General features: G+C 35.6%; 2 protein-coding genes across 2 annotated transcripts in view; both read right to left on the bottom strand.

Annotated features, from left to right (window-relative positions):
* asgr1c.1 (asialoglycoprotein receptor 1c, tandem duplicate 1) overlaps positions 1-23,039 on the bottom strand; it is an 83,365-nt gene that overhangs the window by 46,057 nt on the left and 14,269 nt on the right. Inside the window, exon 6 of the mRNA XM_079871830.1 lies at positions 16,747-16,842. Coding sequence (XP_079727956.1) covers positions 16,747-16,842 — 96 coding nt within the window. The remainder of the gene's footprint in view (positions 1-16,746; positions 16,843-23,039) is intronic.
* On the bottom strand, positions 5,767-11,001 carry LOC307158288 (serrate RNA effector molecule homolog; the record flags this gene model as incomplete). Its single annotated transcript, XM_079870722.1, has 8 exons — positions 5,767-6,088; positions 6,226-6,328; positions 6,919-7,014; positions 7,822-7,978; positions 8,093-8,286; positions 9,197-9,350; positions 9,809-9,979; positions 10,918-11,001. The coding sequence occupies 8 exons, from the start codon at positions 10,999-11,001 to the stop codon at positions 6,013-6,015; spliced, it is 1,035 nt and encodes a 344-aa protein (XP_079726848.1). The 3' UTR covers positions 5,767-6,012.

Genomic DNA, 23,039 nt, shown 5'->3' with positions numbered 1-23,039 from the left:
CCGATATACACCAAACTTTCCAGTCTTGTACCTAGTTATATTATGAAGACATTTACAGAGGGATTTGTAAATATATTATTCCTAGCCCGATTTATATAACATTTTATTCCAAAAAACATTTTTTTAAGGCTATTGACAGTATTTTCTGATTTACAGGATAACAAAAGTAGATATCCATAAATCCCTCTGTAATTTTTTTCCATCTAATATGTGAACACAATGAAAAAATTATTTTTAACCTGGCTTTATCCAATACTCAGATTTCATTTTTTAAATATATGCAAATTAGCGCATATTTAATTAGATATTGCCTAATTTGCATATTTAAACATTAAATTACAGAAAACTTGTAATACATTTTTTTCTCATCTTAATGTAAGTAATCAACTGGGAAAGTTTCATGGTGATATCTGCTAGTTAAAATTGTTTACCCTATTCACCTGTAGTGTCTCGCCTTAAGCACAATATTACACCTTGAATTTAGAATTTACTCACCGGTTAATGATATTTTATAAGACGAAGCTTGAACTAATGATGCCAGTTCCTCCACTGTATTCTTCATGTCCGTCAGTGAGCTTGCCATCTCCACTTTAGCCGGAGACAAAAGCCAAACAGAACAATATATCAGCCTGATTACCTCTAATATAAGAAAAGCACAATTCTGAAGAACGTGATATTTCATGAATACAGTTTATAAAATTACTTTGTGCATGGTGAAAAAGCACAGATGACATCATACGGTCATGTGTTAGGCTAAACCTAAGACCTGATACTGTCGAACCCAAATTGTTCATCAAATCCTTTTGGCGATCTGTAGGAGAAAGAAATAGAAATATAAAGCTTGCCTTAGACATGAGGATTATTCAAAGCTGAATGTACGTCCAGCACTCACCCAGCTTTTGTTGGTTCTCCTCTTGTTTGGATGCGAGTGAATTCAGTGAAGAGCCGAGATCAGTCATCAAGGTCTCGATATTAGACAACTTCTTTTCATGCATTTCTTTTGGAGAGTAAGAGGGACAAATGATAAGTAAATAATCAATGATTTTATGCACGTATTAAATCTTAGACTATTTACAGTGTCAAAGAGAAGAGATGTTTTTCATGCAAAAATTCATTGCATTAAGGATTTGACCCCAAACAGACATTAGTAATGGAGGACATTTATGTTTAAACTTTGTTCTAAAAAGATAATTAAAAAAATCATGAATTATCATCATGACACTTCAGTTTTTTTTATTTATTATCCATAAATGGCCTAATAAAACAAAATAAAACGGCAGTCAAGACACTAACCTTTGGTCATTGTGTTACTTGATGCAGACATGTTCAAAGATGAACTCAGACTGGACACCAAATTCTGCAGCTCAGAAACCTTCTTTTCTAGGTCATTACCTGTCAAAAACAATTATTAAATATAGCTGCAAGCAGCAATTAACGGGGTTCAAGCATTTAAGACCGTCATGCCAACTATGCTGTTGGACTATAGGTTGAACCGAAATGTAGGCCTGAAACCATACAATATCCATGATGTAGAATGCGCAAATGATATAAATCTATAGTACCAGTGCACTCTAATTCTTTGAAAAAAATTATGGTTTTAAACATTTGTTTATCAGCCAATGCTGGATAATGATAAAAAACAATTATTAATTAATATTCCATTATCAAAACTGATCTGTGATGATGATGAAGTTCTCACCTGAGATCTGAAAGTCAGATTTGACTGAGGTTAGATCAGAAGTATGGCTGTTAATCCAACTCTCCAGCATTGAGAACTTTCTTTCTTGATGCGAAACTTCAAACCAAAACAAACAAACAAACTTTTTCAGCTTCTCTGCAAATATAACATATATTCATATGCTAATTCAAATAGTTTATAAAGCCCGGAGCTAAGCAGTTCAGTTCATATCACAATTAGCAGTTTAGTAAATTTTGATCTTAAACAAAAAAAGTCCATGTTCACATTATTTGTCACACTAAAAACACAAAGATGTTGCAGTCCATATCCACACCAGTGATAAATGAAAGCAGTCTAGTAGCAAAACACTAAAGACAGTATTTCATTAATAACTCACAGATGACAGAAGTCATGATGATGAAAAAAATCATGCAAACTGTTCCTAGAAGCACAAGGATGCCAGTTTTTCTGTGATTTGAGCGACCTGAAGAAAACAGACAAAATCCTTGATAAATTTATATTGATAATATCACATGCGAAATGTAATATTTTAATTTTGCAATGCCATGTTTTAATTATTTTTGCATTTTTCCACACATTTTGAGATATTATTCATGTCTGTAGCAAAATGGTGCCGGAACAAGTGACATACCCAAGTTTATACTTAGAAGTTTGTTTAAATCATCATAGTACGAGCAGTAAAAAGTATATCCATAATTAGCATGAACATGATTAATTTTTGAAGCTCACTGGTTAAAAATCTGAGATGTTATGCAGTACCAACTACCCCTGAGGAAGAAACATTCACAGCATTGTCGATTCCAATTACATTTCAAATATAAAAGTTTGTCAAGACATTAAAATAAATGTAACTGCGAAATATTTTCCATTTCACTCATGCTTTAAAAGCTTTAAGATAGTTTCTCCAACTGAATGTGAAATTGTAAATCTTCCAAACCTCTCCAAAATGATTTCTTTGGTTCACATTCCATCTCCATTTTAATGTATTCTTCAGAACGATCCATTTTCTATAAAGGACAATATAATGTGAGCAAACTGAAGTCTCTTCTTATTGATAGAGATAGTTGAAATGAAAAACACCACCTCCTATATATTAATCATTTATGTTCCTTAAAAAAATTTCACTTCCACATTATGAGGAAGTGATATTTAGGGAATTCCGTCTGGGAAGATTCGATTCTGTTACCCAGACACACACAGGAAAACATTTAATGCTAAAGATTTTTTTATTTTTATTTTTTTTGCATGTTCATTTTCTTCATGACAGCTTTAATGACACTGTCATGTCTACTTTTGCCAACATGCAATTTATTGGTAATTTTTAAATAATAGACGGTAGTTTTACAAGACTTCCCCCTCTCGCCACCCCCAAAAGATCTAGGTTTTCATTTGGTCACTTGCTACTAGGGACTAGTCTCTCCCAATGGAGGATCCCTTTACCACTCCAGATAAAGCGTTGTCGGGAAAATTTGTTTCGCGTACCTACCCCGAAGTGACAAAATAAAATTCTGTTTCAAAATTTATAAGGAAAGACCAGTACTTTGTTTAGGCTTGGTTTGTAGGGAATTACAAACCTGCGCACATATATTCAAACGCACACAACTATAGAACCAATTCTTAATGCGCACGTGTAGAGAGGATGGTGTCGTCTTAGCGGCCCCTAATTTAATAACAAATGATCGTTGCGACGGAAGCGAATCAATCAAAACTAACTTTAGCTGGAAAATAACTTTATTAAAGAACCGCTATAAAGCCAAAACAATCTCTGTTACCATAAATTATACGCTTATCTCTGTAAAGCTGCTTTGAAACAATCTACATTGTTAAAAGCGCTATACACTCACCTAAAGGATTATTAGGAACACCATACTAATACTGTGTTTGACCCCCTTTCGCCTTCAGAACTGCCTTAATTCTACGTGGCATTGATTCAACAAGGTGCTGAAAGCATTCTTTAGAAATGTTGGCCCATATTGATAGGATCGCATCTTGCAGTTGATGGAGATTTGTGGGATGCACATCCAGGGCACGAAGCTCCCGTTCCACCACATCCCAAAGATGCTCTATTGGGTTGAGATCTGCTGACTGTGGGGGCCATTTTAGTACAGTGAACTCATTGTCATGTTCAAGAAACCAATTTGAAATGATTCGAGCTTTGTGACATGGTGCATTATCCTGCTGGAAGTAGCCATCAGAGGATGGGAACATGGTGGTCATAAAGGGATGGACATGGTCAGAAACAATGCTCAGGTAGGCCGTGGCATTTAAACGATGCCCAATTGGCACTAAGGGGCCTAAAATGTGCCAAGAAAACATCCCCCACACCATTACACCACCACCACCAGCCTGCACAGTGGTAACAAGGCATGATGGATCCATGTTCTCATTCTGTTTACGCCAAATTCTGACTCTACCATCTGAATGTCTCAACAGAAATCGAGACTCATCAGACCAGGCAACATTTTTCCAGTCTTCAACTGTCCAATTTTGGTGAGCTCGTGCAAATTGTAGCCTCTTTTTCCTATTTGTAGTGGAGATGAGTGGTACCCGGTGGGGTCTTCTGCTGTTGTAGCCCATCCGCCTCAAGGTTTTGCGTGTTGTGGCTTCACAAATGCTTTGCTGCATACCTCGGTTGTAACAAGTGTTTATTTCAGTCAAAGTTGCTCTTCTATCAGCTTGAATCAGTCGGCCCATTCACCTCTGACCTCTAGCATCAACAAGGCATTTTCGCCCGCAGGACTGCCGCATACTGGATGTTTTTCCCTTTTCACACAATTCTTTGTAAACCCCAGAAATGGTTGTGCGTGAAAATCCCAGTAACTGAGCAGATTGTGAAATACTCAGACCGGCCCGCCTGGCACCAACAACCATGCCACGCTCAAAATTGCTTAAATCACCTTTCTTTACCATTCTGACATTCAGTTTGGAGTTCAGGAGATTGTCTTGACCAGGTCCACACCCCTAAATGCATTGAAGCAACTGCCATGTGATTGGTTGATTAGATAATTGCATTAATGAGAAATTGAACAGGTGTTCCTAATAATCCTTTAGGTGAGTGTATAAATGAAGATGACTTGACTAGTCTTTTTACTTGTGCATCTTAATTCTTTCTGAAAGCTGTGGGGAATTTTCCCTTTTACCATTTAAAATAGCACTTCTAATAAAACCATTAAGCTGAGTGAGCAAAACACTGCATTTGTGCTGAGCTTGGACTTTCAAACATGTAAAAAAATACTGAATTAGGGAAGCGAGATTGATTCATACGTAGAACTTGATCTGTAACGGTTTCTAAGGATAATTTAATATCGAGTTGCTTTGCAAATAAAGACAGAATGTACAAATGCACAGAAGCAATAAAATGCTATTAGGAGCATAAAGTTTGAGTCCACCCTCAATAATCCTGTATCTTGCTTATAATACAGATGCATGAAAATACTAATCATCAGACCTCTTTTTAAGCATACTGATGAGTGGCTATCAGCTTAATGCATCTAATATTGTGAGCTGTATCATTTCTTTCAAAGTTCAAGTAAATACAAGTTTAACGCCACATTTGTGGGTATTTTACCTCATTAGTTAGAATAACTGGAAGTGCACAGGGCCATGAAATAAACATTCAAAAACACTCAAAAGTACAGCTAAAGACTTATCCATTATACATGCTCTCAAGAGATAGTGACACTAAATTGGGTAATGACCTTCGCTGTACATCCAGTCTTTCAACTTCAATGTCATGACCATGAAACACTGTGGAAAATACTTTCATAATGCATGCAATACAAATGTGTGAACCAGAAAGTAACTGTTTACATGGAGCAAAATCCACTAACGAGAGTGAGTCTCACCTTAAAAAAGACAATTTAAATGTTAAAGATCAAATAATCTTGCTTTTTAAATTCACAAAAATACAAGCTTCCCATTTTTTTCTGCAGTGTTTTCTTGGAATTGTTTGTACCTTAAAAAAAAAAGACTGTAAAAGAGTGTAATTTAATGTAAAATGTAAATGATACATGATTAAATTACAATCAATTTTAATTAAATTAAAAACCAACACAGTACACAAAAATAATCCAAACCGAAGTTTTATTGGAAGAAAAAAAGGCCACAAGCACAAGCTCATTCTATAACACTGAGTACGCAATGACATCCAACGTAAAGGACATGCGTTCACTTCAAGGTGGAGCGCTTCTGTAATTCATGCGAGTGAACAGAAAGAGACTTCTGCTTCTGGAATGAATGCAAAAACAAGGAAATGCTGAGACAACTGTAAAAAAAAAAAAATGTATTAAAATGGAGAGAATAAAACTGGAGCTCTAAAAGAAGTCCACATCATCTGGTGCGTCTAAATCACGATATTCAATGATATTGCGAGGATCCCCACGCATCATTCTGGAAAAGACAGACGAAAAAAAAGGACATTTTATTAAAGCGTATCTATTAACATCCTAAAAGAGCTTAATACAATATCACTCCTGTGTCCTGACTGCATTCAGATAAATCAAAACTGAAATACAAAATCAACCCACCGATTGTTTCTAGGTTTTCCGGGGTAACCGCCTTGCCCGCGGAAGTTGTCGTAGTTGCCCCTGCCACCTCCACCATACTGGTTCGGTGGGTAAGGAGGACCACCTGTTAAAGGTTGGAGAAACACCATAATATGGCATAAATAAATAATGTATTATTTCCTTCAGCTGAGACACTTCAGATGCGACTATTCAACATTATGGTTTTGAATTGTTTGAAATATGATTGGAATCACTTCAAAAAGGAAAACACAGTTACGTGCAACACAAGTCTATGATATAGTCTACATAACATTATAACAAAAAAATGATAATTGTATGCATGGGACATGGATTTAATGGTGAGACTTGTTTTCTCTCAAATTATATAAAAATTTGGATTTAGATTAACCGGCCAATATATCGGTTATCTTCTTTCACATTTTAAAGAATTATCGTATCGACCAAATTTTTCATATCAGTGCATCTTTAGTAAATTCTGTACAGAGAACCTGAGCGAGGCATTAAAGCTTTCACATACTTTTAAAAAGAAAAAGCTAGATGTACCATAATTGTTGCACCAAAACTGAGATATGCATTAAAAATTGATTTGCAATTGCATCATGACTCCCAGAAGATGCCAAATAATTCCCACCCTTGCTAACAACCACTCTCACTCTAGCTATCCTTCTTTAACAAACACACACACACACACACCTCCATAACCCATAACTGGAGGTCTGGGCTGGCCAAAGCCCATGAGACCCTGAGGAGCCTGAGGTGGGAATGGAAGACCTCCGGGTGAAAGCACTCCTAAAGAGAGAAACAAATACAAATGTTCATTTCATATCTCCAACTTCTGAGAACACAATTTATTTCAATACCAAATCAACAAGATTGACAGACGCACTGATACAAATTGGAGCAGAATCTTTTTTAATTGCTAGTAAAATTACAAAGAAACGGTAGGTAACATTTAAAGGGATACTTCACCGATTAGCATTAAGCTTTTGTATCAGTAGAAACCCGGTAGTATTCTCGAATGACCGTGTTTCCCTCCCTCATGTCCCCCTGAGACGAGAGATTTCTGTATTGTGTGTCTGGAAAAACCTCAGATGATGCAAAAATCGTCTTTTAGCTCATCTGAGGCTTTTGTGTCCAGAGGCGAGAGACTCCAGCCAGTAGGAGGAGCTCGTCCCGCATGTGTTCAACCCGCCCATAAGGGGATCTCACCATAAAATGCCGTCTTTTCAGTTTCGAGTCGACTAGTAGCCTAGCTGTATCATTTCTCCCAATACTGCCCTCTGTAACCGGGAGGCGTGGCTTGGGCGTGTCCTCGTAGGGCAGCGAAGCAAGTGCATTCTGGGAGTTGTTGTCTTTCATCCACATGAGCCAAAAATACTTTTTCAGGCTTTCCTCAGTCTAGAAGACACCAACTTCTAAAATAATTTCACATTTCTACTACATAAATGACCCAACTTAAATACACATTCATCTTTCCAGCGGTGAAATATCCCTTTAAATTAAATGTGAAAAACTGAAATGGTATTTTCTTGTAAAACCTACTCCAATAATCTTCATTTACAACTTAAAAGCAATTTTTTTCCCAGCTTGCTTTACCTTGTCCTGGACCTGGAGGAGGTGGCGGTTTCATCTCTGGGATGGAGGGTCGTTTTGCATCCATCAGGAAGTTGTTGAAAAAGACCACCTCTTTCTTCACCTCCTCAATCTTGTCACCATGTTTGTTTAGGATGTGCTTCCTCACAAACTCTGGGCCCTTGAGAGAGATTGATTGATATTTTGATTGATTTTGTAAAACACAAACATCCTCCCCAAGGCTACCAGATGAACAACTACATGAACAAAGGATCACGTTTTTAAAATCACACACCTTAAACTTTTTGCCACTTAGAGGACAAAGCCACTTGTCTTTGCCCAGTTCCTGTGTGTTGGCCAACACAAACTTTTCAACTTCCTGTTCTGGATCTTTGCGGCCCATCTTCGCTGCCTCATCTTCAGACAGGCTTTCCTTCACACTGAACAAGTGTCCCAGCTTCTCTTCAAATGTCTTTTGCCAGTCGGACACTACAAGATGGTCGAAAAAGCAGTGACACTTTTTTTTCAGTTACATTTCTTTGCAATTTGTTGCATCAGACAAACAGCTAATCCTGTCCTCAACTTTTGGCCATTGGTTGAGTCAGAAGTTGCTTAATTCTTTGTAATGTCAAGCACGTCCTGTGCCTTACTTTCTCATTCATGCGTTTGTCAACAAATTTCAGCAGACATGCCCTTTACAACTAAACATACCCACAACATAGCAAAATCTCTTTAGACAATTAATACCACCACAACAATACATATCATTAGAGGTGTAACAATATATCGCAATACAAAAATGCAATAATATGTATCATGTATAGTGGCAATAAGTATTGTGTATAGTTCACCCAAAATGAAAATTACTGTGTGAGAATGTAAAAATGTAAGTTTCATTTTAGTGTCAGTACTACATTTAACTAATATATGTAATGTTTAATGTAATGTATAATAATGCAATGGGGAATATTTGTGGGTCCTGATAATGCCAAATGTCTGATGTTACCAGTAAAAAGTGGCCTGCATAATTTTAAATATACTTTATCTAGTCAGTGAGAGTGCAAGCATATATTTATCTAAAATAATTCTGTATTTTCAGCTTCAGAATCATGATTTTTTTATTTTTTTTATTATTCTGGTGTCACTATTGTGCCGTGCATAAGGTTACAACCAAGTTCAAGCCTATTCACTTCCACCCCCAATGAAATACCAAATTTAGCATTTTAATAAACAGTAAATTTTTTGTTAATTGTTAGTTCGTGAATTTAGTATCGTCGAATCGTGACATGAGGGTATCGTTACACCCCTACATATCATCCTGCCACAGCTCTAAGAGAAAGTATTTTAAAGCTGAATAAACGACACACTTCTACACTAGTCATCTCTTAGTAGCGCTTACCTTCTCTGTGAGTAATGCGGTTGGGGGGGATCGGCCCTCGCACATGGATAATGCCACAGCGGTTCGGCATCTCGTCCTCACTCGGGTACTCGCAGGTGTTGTAATAATCAATAGAGTGTACGATACGCAGATAGAAGAGGAGACGATCCAACACCTGGGAGGAAACCAAAACATATTACACTCCTGAGGAATGGGTTTCGAAGTAGAAACTACATTTACAATTAATCCTTTTATCCAAAGCGACTTACAAATGAGGAGAGCAATAGAAGCAGTTAAACTAACAATAGGATGACAATATACAAGTGCTGTGACCCTTCCCAGTTTAGTCCAACACAGTACATGTAAAAAAAGAAATAAATTATATAATATAAATATATATAAATATATATAATAGAAAGTTTTGAGAGCAAGTCTGATTTAAAATCCTCTCACCCAATTTCACTGACAGAATAAAATGCATAAAACATGGAACAAGTGAAAATTTAGCACAAGAATTCCCCTTATGACAATAATGAGAATCATTATAAACCTGAAATGGTGCTAAAAAAATAGGCTTAGTTTTCTTCTTATTAGTGTGAAATATGTGCTGGACATTTAAAGTCTCTTTCAGACCTTGACAAGTTTTTCATCTCTCTCCACAGTAATCTCGGTGGGGTTTCCCTCTTTGGATCCCTCCTCGGAGTCGGCTCCTCCGGCGCTTCCCAGAAGCTCTTCCTCCTCTGCACTCACTTCCTCTATGAGGTAATCAGTGATGTTTTTCAGAATGGGGTTCTGAGCAGGGATCTTCAGGAAAATGGAGGGAAAACATTTTAAAAAAATTATAGATAAAAGCTCAGTCAAGATGTTTCCAAAATGACTACTAAAACCAGAATTTAATTTGTAATTTACTCGACAACTCAAAACAAAATTAGTTTAATCATCAATTAATCTAATTATACATATACAGTCAAACCAAAATGTATTCAGACACCTTGCGATCCTCACTTACATGAATGAACTGAGTGTCCTGCACCCAATGAGTGTCCTGCACCCAATAGTAAAAAAATATCTGAATAATTTTTGGTTTGACTGGACAAACATTTAAACTTCACAAAGCAGTTTTTATATAAATTCTAATAATATAATTCCAACTCCAATAATTATTTTTTTTGACAAGCTACGGACAGTTCATTCCTGAGGTAAACGTAACGTCACTTGCCATTGTTTACAAGCTATTTTACTGACATCTTTCCGCTGTTGAAACACTAATTGAATTATTACGAGACAATACATTTCAGAAAGTTGTATTGTTTAGTAAAGAGAAAGAGTTGATCAGTCATGCCACAATATTGACAATCCAGCCAGTGTCCTAACAGCTGACATGTTTACCCATTGAAGCTTATCCACATTAGGGCTGTCAAATAATTAGAATATTCAAATAATTTTTATTTTTAAAACTGCACATTAAAATTTTTGGTGTTTCAAGAGGCGCTCGAGACATGATGACGACGTAACTGATGTGGTTTGTTTTTGTTAGCTTATCCAGTATACAGCGAGGTGCGGGTGCGTTGTTCATTTGAAAAAGAATGCCGGGAAAAGACTTCCTGCTGACAAAAACGCTCTCAGTTGGTGGTGGCAAAAATCGGGCAACGACATACCATACCTGGCATGAGCGTGTGTTTTCCTCAGCTGAAAACATTGTCAATAAAAAGAGCTCAGCCCTCGCTGCAGATCAAGTTTACCTTCTGGTGTTTTTGACTCACTATGTAGATGTAGTGAGTAGAAGTGGATTGTTTCTGAATGGCAGTTTGCCATTTTGTGTTCATGTAGTTCATTACACTGTCTTTCTCAGGTTACTGATGCACTTACAGTTTCATGCACTATTGTAAACTAATCTTCCTTGTTTATTTAAGAATAACTGTTTCTAAAGTTAATGCACTTTAAAAAGTCAATGTCATTTCATTTCAATAAAAGCAGCCAGGCTTGATTTGGTTTATATTTGGTTATTGCGCTCACTTGTGCCCTCTTGTGGGCATAGGAGACAATACAGTACTTTTTTCCTCTTAACATTAAAGGGTAACTCGCCAAAATGCAACCTAGGCTCTTTTTGTGAATCTACCAGAGGCAAACTTTCGTTTCAAAGCATAATTAGCATGGAAACGCCCATTTTTAAGTTTGACCGTATCATGTGAATGGGAGTGAATGGGGCACTTTTATGATAGCATCAATCACTATTTTTAAAACACTAAGGAGGCTCGATACAACATGAAACTGTGCTGGAAGTATCACCAGGGGCTCTACACATGAACTCTAGCATTGAGAACATGGTGTACACAGAGTTTACCAAAAAGAAAGATTTTGAACAACTCACTGTCTCTGTGTCCGCCGGCATTCTGACAGTCAAAAATAGTCGATCTCCGAATGTGAATGAACTGACTCTGAATTTTAATATTGTTTCTTATATGAGCATCCTTTTTCAAATACAGGTCAATATTGATTTTCACTAACGAGAAAACAACTAATTATCCGTGAATTTATATTGAACTAAGCTTTAGGAGCTTTCCATCTTTACTCTCCTCATGTTACATTGCATTCGGAGATCGACCATTTTTGACTGACAAAATGCCGGCGGACGGAAACACAGTGAGTTGTTCAAACTCTTTCTTTTTAGTAAACTCTTTGTACACAATGTTCTCAATGCTCGAGTTCATGTGTCGAGCCCCTGGTGATACTACTTAGTGTTTTAAAGGAACACTCCACCCATTTGCATTAAGCTTTGCAATGTTAGAAACCCAGTCATACTATTGAATGGTCGTGCAACATTTTCTCATTTTCCCCTGAGACGAGAGAAATCTGTATTTACCTCTTTACACTTGCTCCTACAATGACGCAAAAATCGTAATTTGCAAGCACAAAAACAAGCACTAGTTCCCACCCTTTCAAACCCGCCCATAGGGGGTTGGACCTAATGCGCTAACAGACCTATCACAGATCAGTGCCAGTGCGTTTGATTTCACCATTCATTGTTTACATGCACACCTTTTGTTTCAATCTAACTGAATTCATTCCGATTGGTGAATTTGAATGTAGTGTTTACATGAACGCTAAACAAGTGATCGGTTGATGTGCGTTTTACCCTTGCTAAATACTTTTGTTTTGGTGTCCTTTTCGGGTTTCAACCCACTCCATAATTCACACCATGTTTGTAGTGTAATGGAGTGCCGTATTGCACATGTAATGGAGTGTCTACTTACTGGTGTCTGATAGTTGAGAAGAAAGCGATGTGACAGATGAAGTGAGATTTAACACTGAACTCTTCATGACACTCATTGAACTCGACAGAGACTCTTAAACATGAGACAAAAGCCATAAATACAATATACTGGATCAGCAAGATCACTGAGTGCATAGCAATAATGGTTTTGTGAATGAGAAAATATAAAAATACATAATCAACATCTGCTCATATCAGTTTTTTCTTAGACAATAACTTAGCATACTATGGAAGCTTGTTTCCGCCACAGAATAAAACATTTTAAAAGATAATTGCAATTTTATTTCTCGCAATTGCGAGTTTATATCTCACAATTCCAGAGGTGGAAAGTAACGAATTACATTTACTCGCGTGACGTAATTGAGTAGTGTTTTTTTTGTGTGTGTACTTCTACTTTTTTTAAAGTAGTTTTTAAAATCTGTAATTTTACTTTTACTTAAGTAGGCCTACATTTTGTTTGAGGTATTGTACTTTACTACATTTTAAATCATCTCTGTTAATAAGTAAAAAAATAAATAATGATAATACAAGGGGGTCCGTAACTCGGTAATAACTCGCGCTCCGTAACTACTGCATTGATTGAGGGGCAGGAGAACAAACGCACAAAAAAAGGTGATGGAGCCCCAGCTGAAAGCGAAACGCCATTGAATTCTTATGAAGCGAACCATGGCCAGTATGGGAATACTATGGATGAAGTACTTTGGATGTAGAAAAAACGCGGTTGTCCTAGAGGATAGATATCCGATTTGCAAAAAATGTGGACGCCAGGTGGCTGCAAAAGGAGGAAACGCATAGAAAATGTTCAGGAACACCCTCCCTCCTGCAGATAAAGGTATGTCCCGTTTAGAACTGAAGGCTGAATGATTTCCGTGATGCAGAGGGAATCCCGGAATCCAGTCATTAAAATGGAATTTACATAATGCAGATTTAAGGTAAAACACGCAAAATGATGTATGGATGAATAAATCAAAAGTAGATCTATGCAATAAATCCAATCGCGACATGGTCTGTAAATACAAAAGCGCAAAAAAGATATATAATCTGCTTGTTCTGTATGGAAGCATATGGGTAGCAATATTACATTTGAAATGTAATATGCAAAATGACAATGCAATATGTAAAATGGCAATGCATTTCTGTATTTAAATTTACATTTTCCATTACATTTGTGCAATGTTTGGTGCAAAATGAAAATGAAAATTTTATTATATAATTTGCATTTGCCATTTCATACACTAGTTTTAATATGTAAATTGAATAAATAATTTAACGCTTTATAAGTTGCAAAATTAAAATGAAAATGTGTTACAGAAATGATTAGATATGTTTAACATGTTCAAGCAAAAACTGTAGCACGACTTGTATCTTCGACACGTACGGAGATGAGACTTGGACTTATCTAACTCTGGGGGATACGGTGAATAAGCTGAAGTCCCAAAAAGTCGGCGTGTTTCTTTAAAACTAGTGTATGAAATGGCAAATGTAAATTATATAATTGATTTTTAATTTTAATTTTGCTCCAAACGTATCTTTATTTAAACATTATTTAAGGAATATATATTTTTGTCCATGGTTTAATTTAATAAATCTGTTTTGCAGCACTTCCTCCCAAAAATAAAATGATAAAATTAAATTTCCATTTGATTATCATTTTTGATAATATTTGTATTAAATCCTAAAAAGAAACATTGATTTTATGAATAAAATACATTTCATAAGACTATTATTCTTAAACATTTTAATATATTATTAATGTTAAAAATAAGTTGTTAATCTAATTCATTATCAATTATTGAATTTAGTTGATTAGACATGTTTTATTGAAATTTTGAATTATGGTTTCAAGTTTGTTTATAATAAAAGCATTTGTTCAACAAAAAGACTGTCATTTTAACTGATGATAATAATATTAAACATAATTTAATAATACCGTTTATTTAATAATTGATTAACCCTCTGGGGTCTAAGGTGTTTTTGGGGCCCTTGGGATGTTTTGACATGCCCTGACATTTGTGCTTTTTTCAGTTATTTATAAAGGTGTAAATTCACTCTATATAGCACAAACAGGGCTGCCATAATATGCGAGCAACATGTATGTAGATGTTTGTATTTTTAAGAGAATGTTTATGCGTGGTTATTGAAAAAAATAAAAATGAAAGTTGCTGAAATAAGACCACAAAACTCATACTAAATATGTGTCCACAAGACTTTTGACTAATGGATGTTGTCGCTTCAAGTTCTGGCTTCAAAATTATGTGAAAATAGTCTTGCTTTATCGTTCACATAAAACAATACATTGATTTAAACTGTGTAAGACAGGTTTTGCTTGGAAAGCCAATATGCGAGGGGGGCGTTAACGAGGAGTGGTTTACACCTGAGAATACAATGTCCCACCCACTCTGCATAATGAGCCATTCATTCAGGTGTGACACTGACTGAGCCAAGAATGAATGCAAGGACAAAAGATATATTTAGAAGAAGACTTATATTGACCATTTAAGATTTTGCTTACATCTATCTTGTAAATATTTTTTGCTATTTTATTAAAAAGGTTACAATTAGAACAATAATAAACATATGAGCAGAAATTGCTAAACAAAAGCTTATTTGATGTGGCAGTATATTCTACAGTAAAAACTGTACCCAAATCTAGTCGACAAAATGTTGTCTTTCATATTTCGCCTGACTGTAATGTTGTTTTTATGAAATATTAGGGCATATAAATGTTAATTTGCAGTTTAATACGTTGCTTATACAAATAGCCTACATTTTATTTCAACATATTTCAGTCGATTTTTACTCATCTCAGTATAGCAATACAGTTTGCTAAAACATCATCATTCATTCACACACAGAAACGCGATTTAAATTTAAACTGTCTTTTTGCGAGCTGTGGTAAACAGCGCGCATCTCTGCCGTTCATTCATTCACACACAGAAACGCGATTCACTTGAGAAGGAAAAAAAACTTACTACAGTATTCCTCGGCTCAGTCGGATCCTTGCTCCTCGAAATACCCGCACTTCTGAGGTACATTTTCCATTATTATTATTCCTCACAGCGCTGCGAGACGGTGTAAACAAGTAGGCTACAATGATCTGATTAAACTTGTGTTTTCGCGAGCTGATATGGGGGCGTTCACAGGTTTGCGTGGATTGCCTCAGTCATTTGCGTTTGAATAGCGCGCGCTCTCCGTGGGTCGGGGTCACATTAAAAATAATTAGATGAGATGAGAACGACTGACATCTCGCTCTTTTCTTACAGATTACATGAACTGAGAATATTTGTTTTTTATATAAATTACTTCATTTAAAAGAAGAGAATTCAAGCTTCATGCCTGTGTGTCTGTATGCCTGTTTGACTGAGTATTCGCTGAGTTATTGTTCATTTTCGGACGCGTTTCAGAATGGACTACACTGACAGAGAGAAGGCAGAACTCGCTTCGTGTTTATTTTTCTTTATTTGGCAAAAAGAACAACACTTTGTTTTTATTGTGAGTATACACAAAAATAATACACATTTAACAGAATCGATTGATGTATGAAACTTGTTTGTAATATCAAAGTCAACAGAGCAAAATGAATCTCTTTTGAACTGATAAAAAAAAAAAGCGAGCCTATCACGCCGGCGCGATTGTCGACCTCAGGGGGTTAATACGTAAACCGTGATATTTTCTGAGACGTTATCATACTGTGAAAATCTCATACGGTTACAACCCTGCACAGGAGAGTCCCCCACCCCACCCCCGCTGTTAAAAAACTAACTCAGTAACTTTTACTCTGAGTACATTTTAGATAAGCTACTTTTTACTTTTACTTGAGTAGATTTTTAGACCGTTAATTGTACTTGTACTTACTTGTACTTGTACTGAATATATTCAGTGTTAATGTCTCCAGTAAGAAAACATGCTGAGATTTGAGTGTGGCCCAAAGTATCATAACCAGATTCAGTTTATGTTATAGGAGATATTTTAAAAGAGAGCATAACAAGATAATTACATGTTCAGTATAAGATCTTATTAATTCATGAAATAACTTTATTAAATTTAAAATTTATATGAATATTGCCTCTGTCTTACCAAAGTCACGTTGCCTGTTTTGTAGATCAGACTGTAGAGAAGTAACAGCGGTTTTTAAATAGTCTAATATTTTTTGTGTTTCAGTCTGTTTCTGCACTTGGTTGTCAACTGTGAAAGGAAAAAAAATATATATATTATTGATAAACAATCAAGAATATGAGAGTTTTCTCTTAAAAGTATTTCTTATGGTTGTCTTCTTTAAATGATCAGATTTGCAGACCTGCATCATTCAGTTTGGATGTCAGCGCTGACACAGCAAGACTCAAACTGTTCATGAAACTCTTCACTTCAGCGTGTGACAGACCTTGCTGGCGCTCTGTGAAAAAGAAGTAAAACAAGTCCTGCTATTACAGTCAGAAATACACAGTTGTGTCCTGGTAGAAAAAACAAATCGATATATTTAGATGATCATATTCATGTTGTCAGTAACCGATGTTGTAGTTCACAGAATGAAGATGATCAAGATCAATGCTAACTTTCATTAATAAAAATGATGATAATAATATATAGATGAAGGCACAGAGAATGATCACATAAACTACAGACGAGAACCGACAATAAACTGAATGAGACAGGGACTATAAACACAGGGAAACTTAATGACAGACAGCTGAACATAATCAGTAACCAACGAGACAAACTGGGAGGTAATTGAGGGGCTGTTTACACGACACCATTTTCAACTAAAAACGTGGAACTTTTTATGCGTTTTGGCCGTTCGTTTACACAACAACGGTGTTTTGGGTTCCTGAAAACGGAAACTTTTGAAAATGGGTTTCAAAGTGGAAGTGCTTTGTAAGTAATCAGCAATATTTTAAAATGTATATGATGTTTAATAGGGAGCCAATGCAGTGTTGACAGAACAGGGCTAATATGGTCATACTTCCTGGTTCTGGTAAGAACTCGAGCTGCTGCGTTTTGAACTAGCTGTAGTTTGTTTATTAAGCGTGCAGGGCAACCACCCATAATATCATTACAATAATCTAGCCTTGAGGTCATGAACGCATGAACTAATTGTTCCGCATTTGTCATTGAGAGCATATGTCATAAATTAGATATATTTTTAAGATGGAAAAATGCGGTTTTACAGATACTAGACACGTGACTTTCAAATGAAAGATTGGTATCAAAGAGCACACCCAGGTTCCTAACCGACGACGAAGACTTGACAGAGCAGCCATCAAGTGTTAGACAGTATTCTAGATTAAAGTTTTTTGTCCAATAATTAGAATCTCTGTTTTTTCAGAATTAAGTAGGAAATTATTATATCAGCTATGCATTCCGTTAATTTTGTGAATTGGTAAGTTTCGTCAGGGCGTGAAGAAATATAGAGCTGATTATTTTGATGGCACCTGTTGTAGGGCCCTATGATTTCCACAATGCGGAAAATGCTGACGGAATCGTTGAACCCAGACATAAAAACATAATTTACTGTATAATGCTGTATTTCATGGAATTTGACGTGATTCTTGCGGCGTTTTCACCCTCTGCCGCCTCATATGATATGAGGACATGAATGCATGAACTTCAGCTCCAGAGCCACTCCGAGAGTCATTTCATCAGCATTTTACCACTTCATTTGAGAAAAACTATCGTCATATCATAAACACACAGAAACTCCAAAGTCTTCAAAGCAACCTGTCCAACAGTACAGTAGAATTTAGCTACGTCTCAATGTATTAATAATACTAACACTAATAATAATAATAATAAATTATTATTAAAACAATTTTTTAGGAATAATTTTTAAGGACAATTTTTTATTTATTTCACATGATTAAAAGATACATTAAATTAATGTTTTATGCCTTCATTTGATAGAAATAATTTGTTTTTTAATTAATAATTTGTTTTTATGAATTCAATTAATTAGACATGCTTTTTGATTATAAAAATTTAATCAAACCATTAAAATGGAATCCAGAAATCTTAAAACAGAAAACACAGAATTTGATCAAAAAAATAAAAAACGTATTTCATAGCGCCCTAAACATGTCATTTTTTTGTTAACCTTTTAATAAATTGTTGTTAAAGGAGCTGTATGTAAGAAATGTATTTCAATTAATCATAAAATGGCCCTGATATGTCACTAGACATTAAGAAATCATGTTCATTTCAAATACTTATATCACTGAGAACAGTAGTACGGCCAGGATATTGTCATTTAAAAAGTGAAGTTGCAGCCCTCAACTGATGTTGATGTTGTCATCTTGTGTTTTGGCCTGAAGCGCCGCCCTCCACCTATCCACCAATCACGAAGTCAGTAGTGTTTCGGCATCCGGGTTGCCAGCTCTGCTCTAGTTACCACAGCTGCAGCTACAAACTGCAGCCTACGTTCCTGCTGGATCCTGCAGCCTATCTGGCAACCTTGAGTCAGGGGGAGGGGGAGGGGATACACGGTAATTTGAAAGTGATTGCAGTGATTGCAGTACCAGTTTTGGCCACAATCTTACATACAGCTCCTTTAAATGATTTCAATTAATTAGACATGCTTTTTGATTACTAAAATTTTATTTAACCATTAAAATGAAATCCAGAAAAATTCATATGGAACAAACAGAATTGGATGAATAAATTCCATCGGTCCTACCACAGCTCTGTTCAGATTCAGAATTACACTCTGCAAATGAATCTCATTTTGCTGGAGCAGTGGTTGTCATTTAGTTTCCCAGAATCCCAGTATATGTAAACTGCCCACAATCCTCTCCTTCCTCTCCCAGACCGTGATCTTTCCAGTCATCCGGCTGCCCGGGATTCCAGCGTCTGTGAATAATGACAACCAACAAATGTCACACCATTGCATCTGGATAAATAATAGCTTCCTGGCATCCCATCCAATCTAATTTTATACTAAGCATCATATAATGTATAAAATAAATGAAAGTGATTATGAAGTGTTACTAGGCAACTAACTAAAACTCTTTCTCTCAAATACAACACAAAAACATCTTTCTGTATCAAATACAATTTAGTATCATAGCAAACCTTTTCTAAATGTCGTCTTCCGTTCATATTCCATGTCCATTTTCATGATTTCTTCACAACTATCAGTTTTCTGATAGACCATCATAACTTTTGCAGTTACTTGCTTTCTAGAGAATCCAAAACACATTCAAAAGAGCTCCTGCAATGACAGTAAACTGGGCATTAGTGTATAACACAGCACTTTCCGTTCCTCATTTCAAAGGATATTGACCTGTAACAAGTGTACTGTAAGTTATTCTGCAGAAACACATCAGCTAAATGACTAATTAAAACTGCTTGCTCAGTGTTTTCAGCATCATCTGTTTTCACTCAGTTTCACTGTGGTTTTTCTGCCTCTTGTTTGAAACTTCACCCTTGATTATTTACCCAGAATTAGCATGGTCAAAATGAATATTTTGGTTTTGATTAAAGGGGTTTATTTATTTTTATTTGCAATTGCTTTTATCTATGGGAGATCATTTCTGCCACATAAGAAAAGAAATCATCCTTTGTTAAATCTTAAATATGACAAAAAATTAAGACATTCTAAGAAAAAAAAATCTAAATTATTACAATCATAGTTATTAAAATCGCAAGTTATGACATACTAAGTCATAATTAGGATATGAGAATAAAAAGTGGAAATTGACATGGCAGTCATGATATGCTCATGTATGCGATTACAAACCTCGAAATTATGAAATACTAAATCGAAATTATGATAGGCCTATAAAAAGTGGAAATTATTAGAAAACTTTTAATGTTTTTTTATTCCATTATTTCATAATTTCATCTTTTTTTATGTAATAATTTCGACTTAGTTTGTCATAATTATGATTTATCAAAGCATTTTTTTCTTATGTTGCGGAACTGGGCTTCCATATTTATCCATAAAGGAATGAGCTCAAGGGTGATGCTGAAGCTACTGCGCATGTGCATCATAGTCGACTCGATTTCTCCTCATGTTTTCCGTTTCAAGTGCAAAAAAAGTTCACGAAACACCTCAAAACAGGTCGATAGTAGGTTTATGCAGATTGTCAATGAGGACGTTTTAATAATTATTATTAGAAGTTAGACACAAATCGGAAATATTATCTTACGTTTGTCTAGCCTATACATCATTTTTTAATTAGATCGCAGAATGCTTCTGCTATAGAATAATGCTGCTAATAATTCTATGCTAATGTATCGATGCTGTGTGAGTTCATATTTGATGCTTACCGATTTAAATATCGATATTATTGGAAAACGTTTGGCAAAGCAGTTTGGGTTTAAGACTTTGAGCTTTGTAATTCTGCTGATCTTATACTTGCACTAACAGCTACATAACACACACTAAAGAAAAAAGTAAAACAAGAAATCGCATCATATGACCCCTTTAAAGCGTTTCTGATGATTGTTAGAAGGCAGCTTTCTGACTCTGAGGTGGTTTGTGTAACATTAGCAAGACATTATATTTATATTTCCACTGTGCCATTGTGTGTTTACTACAGTAAAGTTGAGAGAGTAGATCAGGGGCCTGTTTCAGAAAGGAGGTTAAGTGAAAACTCTGAGTATGTTAACCCTGAAATGAGGGAAACTCTGGGTTTTCTGTTTCAGAATGGGAGGTATGTTAAACCTGAGAAAGCAGAGTAAGTCAAGCCCGTTTCTGAAAGAGAGGTAGCTTAAACTCACTTACTCTGTGAACCTAACCTGGTCGGGAGCAGGTTTTCTTCGGTAAACCCAGAGTTTCTATTGGTCTCCTCCCCTTTTTTAAAGAGGAAGTAGTGTTTAAACACCTTATTAATTCTTTCAGTACATTTTTATTAATAAAATTAATCTTTTATTAATAAATAAAATATTGCTATTTTTACTGCAGTTTTTTTTCTTTCTTTTTTTTTTTATAAGATGAAGTCTATATAACTCCTTAACTGGCAACTAAAAATACAGTAGTAGATTAGAGTTACATAATGTAGTTCTGAACAAATTCTACAGAATTAAACTGTGGCATTTACTGGAAATCATTGAACTGTGTTCATCTGTGCACCAGAAGTTGATGGACCGTCCTCCAGCTGTTCTTCCACACTCTGGGGCGCGGGGGGAGATACGAATACCTGTTTATACTTAGATTTAAACTTAGATTCTATAGGCTACTCCACATAAAAATGTGAAAAAATGTGAATGTGTAGATTGTTTGATGTGTAGACACATAATATTAACATTACCTCTGTAGCTCTGGCAGCAGAAACTCTTTATCCCCATGTGATGAGCATTTGATTGAGTACACTTTATAACACTATTTGTCATAATTTCTGGTGTATTGAGTAGGCGACTTACAACTGCCTGGGATTCTGTTGGGACAGGAGGCTCCAAAAGACAGATATTACCATCAGAATCTATTGGGACCAACAAAAATCTAACCCAAAAGTAAAATAAATGGAAATATAAAAAATAGCCTATATAAAAAATAACACATATGTAAACCCATTTTATGAGGCCCTTAGATCTTTGGGAGTGACTGGCTCTGAAGTCCGTCCAGGAAGTCCCTCAGCCAAAAATGCTTCTGCACTGCTAGACACTGGATGCTTTAGTTATTTAATATGTCACATGTTTGTAAAGTCAGGTAGCCTACACCCATGATATGCTCAAGCCTTACTTGACTGAATTATGTTTTTATATTTCATTTTCAGCTGCTGCCATGTTCTTTTAATACCTGCAGGATTGCCTCTACATGAAAATTAAAATTAGGTTGAATAACATAGTTCTTCCAGTTTCACCGCTCTGATATTATAACAGTTGGGCAAGTTACTTGTATTACTAACTACAAATGACATCTTCAACAGTGTAATTAGTTTAATGTAATAATGACTATCTTTAGAAAGCATTGGTTTACTTATTACTAATTACTAAATCCCATATCAACCTCAACCACTTGAACAATACAAGGAGAGACAAGAAACAGCACTTTTAATGCTTTCAAATAAACAATATACAATTGCATGAATTATTTATGAGAATTAAATAAATATGAGAAGGTTACATTTAAAAATTTCCCTTTTAAAAATGTATGTTAAATATACAGAATTGTTCTATAGTCTAATGCAATTACATCAGATTTTCCTTTAAATTACAGAAGAATTAAGAGTAATCCCTTTAATTAAATTACAGTATTAATGTTCCCAATACTGTAAAATTACAGTAATAATGTTCGCACTGGTGAGAAATATGAAGACCCTTTTTTTGTCTGGCGCTGTTGATTGGTGACTCATAATATCTGTGCTCCATTGATAATGGCTTTTTATAGTTGTGGTGCACGCGCTAAACTCAGCGTAAGTCAACTCAGAGTTCAAGTTTTAACTCAGAGTTGATTGAACTAACTCATTTCAGCTGTTCTGTAACCGAAAACTCAGAGTTTCCCATCTCAGGGTAAGTCAACTCAGAGTTCAAGTTTTAACTCAGAGTTGGTTGAACCTCCTTTCTGAAACAGGCCCCAGGTAATCCGAGCTGGTGTGAGTGAGTGGAGGCGGGGCTAATTTGCATATTCATTGAACCGAGTATTCTAAATGAAGC

This window comes from Squalius cephalus (assembly GCF_949319135.1).
Source record: "Squalius cephalus genome assembly, chromosome: 5".
Classification (NCBI taxonomy): Eukaryota; Metazoa; Chordata; class Actinopteri; order Cypriniformes; family Leuciscidae; genus Squalius; species Squalius cephalus.
The sequence above is the reverse complement of the archived record's forward strand: the minus strand, read 5'-3'. Positions and strand labels throughout refer to the sequence as shown.